This window comes from Arachis duranensis, chromosome 5 (assembly GCF_000817695.3).
Source record: "Arachis duranensis cultivar V14167 chromosome 5, aradu.V14167.gnm2.J7QH, whole genome shotgun sequence".
Taxonomy (NCBI): Eukaryota; Viridiplantae; Streptophyta; class Magnoliopsida; order Fabales; family Fabaceae; genus Arachis; species Arachis duranensis.
This window is the reverse complement of record NC_029776.3, coordinates 7,100,229-7,103,352: the sequence shown is the minus strand read 5'-3', so window position 1 is coordinate 7,103,352 and position 3,124 is coordinate 7,100,229. Positions and strand designations below refer to the sequence as shown.

Here is a 3,124-nt window from a genome sequence, read left to right as displayed (position 1 = left end):
CCATCATTTAATAACTTGAGCGGCTCAATTTTTCAATAAGAAAAAAGTTCAAATTCTCAAAATATATTACATTAATAAAATTAAAAAAAAAAGCTTGGTACATATATAAATATATAGAAAGTTAAGTCTCACACATCAGACACACAACAATAACATAAACACACTTTTTTTTTATAATGTACAATGCAACGTATGAAAGTTAATATATATACGAATCATTTAGTTATATTGAGATAACAATATTAATAAATATTAATACTAGATTTTTTTATTTATATATTATTTATTTATTTATTTCACAACATATTTTAATTTATAATGGTTAGTATTTTTAAGCAGTAATCTAAATTTTTATTCCATCAATATAATTTCAAATTTTTATTACATACTATTAAATATTATTGACTGAAAATAATAAATTATACTAATCCTAATATTATTCTTATTAAAATATAAAATAATGAGACGAAAAAAAAAAAACTAATGAAAAAACTTAATGAACATATCGCATATGGGATCCTACATCACAAACATTTATTCCTTTAAATATATAGAGAATGGAGTGCTATTATTCATTAAATTAAATAATATTCTTAGCTGCAAATGGATCACGCACTTTACAGATTGCCTCCAAGGGAATTTTCTTTGACACAACTTGTCCTTTCCATTCAACCATATCAATTTCTTCATGCGTTGTTCGTTCCCATTCAAAACACTGAATCAACAAACCTAAGGCCAAATTCACTGTGCGTTGTGCCAAATTCGCTCCTGGACAAGCTCTTCTTCCTATTCCAAATGCAATTAGCTTGTTTTCTTCACCTTGCTTTTCAAACCTTTCAGGTTTGAATTGTGTAGCGTCGTCACCCCACACTTTGGGATCTCTATGAATAGCCCAAGCATTCACCAATACCATTGTGTCTTTCGGTACCTTATAACCCTCTAAGGTGAAATCCTCTGAAGAAAGATGTGGAACCAATAATGGTGCTGCGGGGTTCAATCGAAGTGTTTCGTTCACTATGTTTTGAAGATAATTGAGCTTCGAAACATCAGGCTCGTCTATGAGGCGATCTTGTCCAATCTCTCTGTCTATTTCTTTTCTTGCTTTCTTTATGATTTCTGGATGATTTAATAAATTAGACATTGCCCATTCTAAAGTCACAGATGAAGTGTCTGTTCCTGCGAGTAACATAACCTGCAAGTCCAAATTAAAAATTGAGCATGTTGTCAGCAACAGGCATGCATGCATGTTTCTTTATTTATTCTTTGATTTTAGCTACCATCTTTTTAATTGAGTTTCTAATTTACTCCCTGATTATTAATACAAGTTATGATGAATATATTTGATAAGTACTTTAATTTTCCAGATTACTTCGCATAGAATATATACTTCATTCAATGGAATCATGCAGGTTCTTCATTTTATATATCATATCTAAGTAACCCATTCTGAGGTGTAACAGGACATGCAATAACAAGAAAAATCCTATACTAGACCGTGATGCATGTCAAATAAAAGATTTAAGCATTTTTATTGTTTTTTCTTTCACATGTTATGTATATCATATATAAATCAAAATTACTATTCGTATATTAAAATTAACTACTAAAATCAGTCATCAATATATTTAGATGAAAATTCAGGTATAGTCAACTTTACATGCGAAGTTGATAATGGAGAACCGTTAGATAAAAATTTAGTCAAATTATCTAACTATTTTCCATTATCAACTTCACGTGAAGTCCCAGTATAAATATATATATAATTTAATTTATTTTTAATATATATTTATATTTCAAACAAATATTTATATTAATAACTATCTTTTGGTAGTTAATTTTGGTGTACACCTAATATAATCGTATATAAACTTACCCTCATCCTAAGTATGAGGTTGCATCTTGCAAGATCAACGGAAGAATTAAGCTGGATGAGATAGAAAAACATACCAGAATAAGTCCTTTGATGATTTGATCTGTATAGTACTCAGGATGCGACTGTTGCTGAGTTAAAAGATGATCAATCATGGTGTTAGTGTTTATCTTGCGACTGCGATGTTCGTCAATGAGCCCTTGTAAAAAAGAATCAGTTGTCTTACTAAGCCTCTTTAACTTGTTCTCCAAACCATCAAAATCGAACCACCGAAGAACTGATATGAAATCTCCAGGGTTGTTTGCTCCTCCCAAAGCCACCAACTCCTTGATTATTGCTCTGAATTGCCTCGCTTCTTCAACATCAGTGACGTCACAATCTTCGCCGTAGTATCTTTTTCCAGAAATCATTCTCATCATAGTGTTGAAGGTCATTTCCGAGAACTTAGATCTGAGCTCCACTCTGTTAAAGCCGTTGGAAGATTCCCGAGCCAGCTTCTGCACGAGCCTCATGATCTCGTCTCTTCGGATTTCCAAGAACGTGGTGATACGGTGCGTCGACAGAACTTCGACCGTTGCGATGCGGCGGAGGTTGCGCCAGTGGTCTCCGTAAGGGGCAAGCGCCAGGGTGGTGTCGTTGTAGCCGATGTACTTTCCGGTGAGAAAGTGAGGACGGTTTGCAAGAACGATGTCGTTTTTGGAGAAGCATTCTTGCGCTGCCGTTTGTGATGAAACGACAACCACAAGGCGGGAACCGAACCATAGGGAGAAGACTTTGCCATATTTTCGTGACAGCTCATAGAAAGCGCGGTGGAATGGTTGTTTGAGTTGGTGAAGGTTTCCAATTAGGGGAAGATATGGTGGACCTGGAGGAAGGTTTTTGAGTGCTCTTGATTTGAATAATAGCTTCAAAGTGAGAAGGAAGGAGATTGTGATGAGTGAGAGATATAGGAAGAAGGTATACATGATTATTGCTTGTTGAATGTTGAATTATATTGCTTGATATTGCGCTTGGATTTTAATTTATAGATGAAGACGTGTGATTTGTCCGTCACACTTTTTGCTGCATATATTGGATTGCGTTTGAGCTTAAGTAATGGTCATATACGTCATTTGGACTAGTTTACTCAACCGAAGTTGCTTCTGTATGACTGACACGACATATGTTATTATATTATTATATGGTTTAAAAAAATCGGTTTATTTTATATAAATGATCTATTTAAAAAAATCAGTTTAAATTGGACCAAACAGT

General features: G+C 33.5%; 1 protein-coding gene across 1 annotated transcript; it reads right to left on the bottom strand.

Annotated features, from left to right (window-relative positions):
• Window positions 1–571: 571 nt before the first annotated feature.
• LOC107487702 (cytochrome P450 81E8-like) lies at window positions 572–2,837 on the bottom strand. Its single transcript, XM_016108399.3, has 2 exons — window positions 1,948–2,837; window positions 572–1,192 (listed from the first exon to the last, which is right to left on the bottom strand). Exons 1-2 carry the CDS (start codon window positions 2,833–2,835, stop codon window positions 581–583), a joined length of 1,500 nt encoding a protein of 499 aa, XP_015963885.1. The 5' UTR covers window positions 2,836–2,837; the 3' UTR covers window positions 572–580.
• Window positions 2,838–3,124: the final 287 nt, after the last annotated feature.

Excerpts from the sequence above, each read along its gene's own strand:
- LOC107487702 (XM_016108399.3), bottom strand. The coding sequence starts at position 2,835 with ATGTATACCTTCTTCCTATATCTCTCACTCATCACAATCTCCTTCCTT. Across the intron at positions 1,193-1,947 it reads TCATCAAAGGACTTATTCTG|GTTATGTTACTCGCAGGAAC; the intron begins GTATGTTTTTCT and ends TTGGACTTGCAG.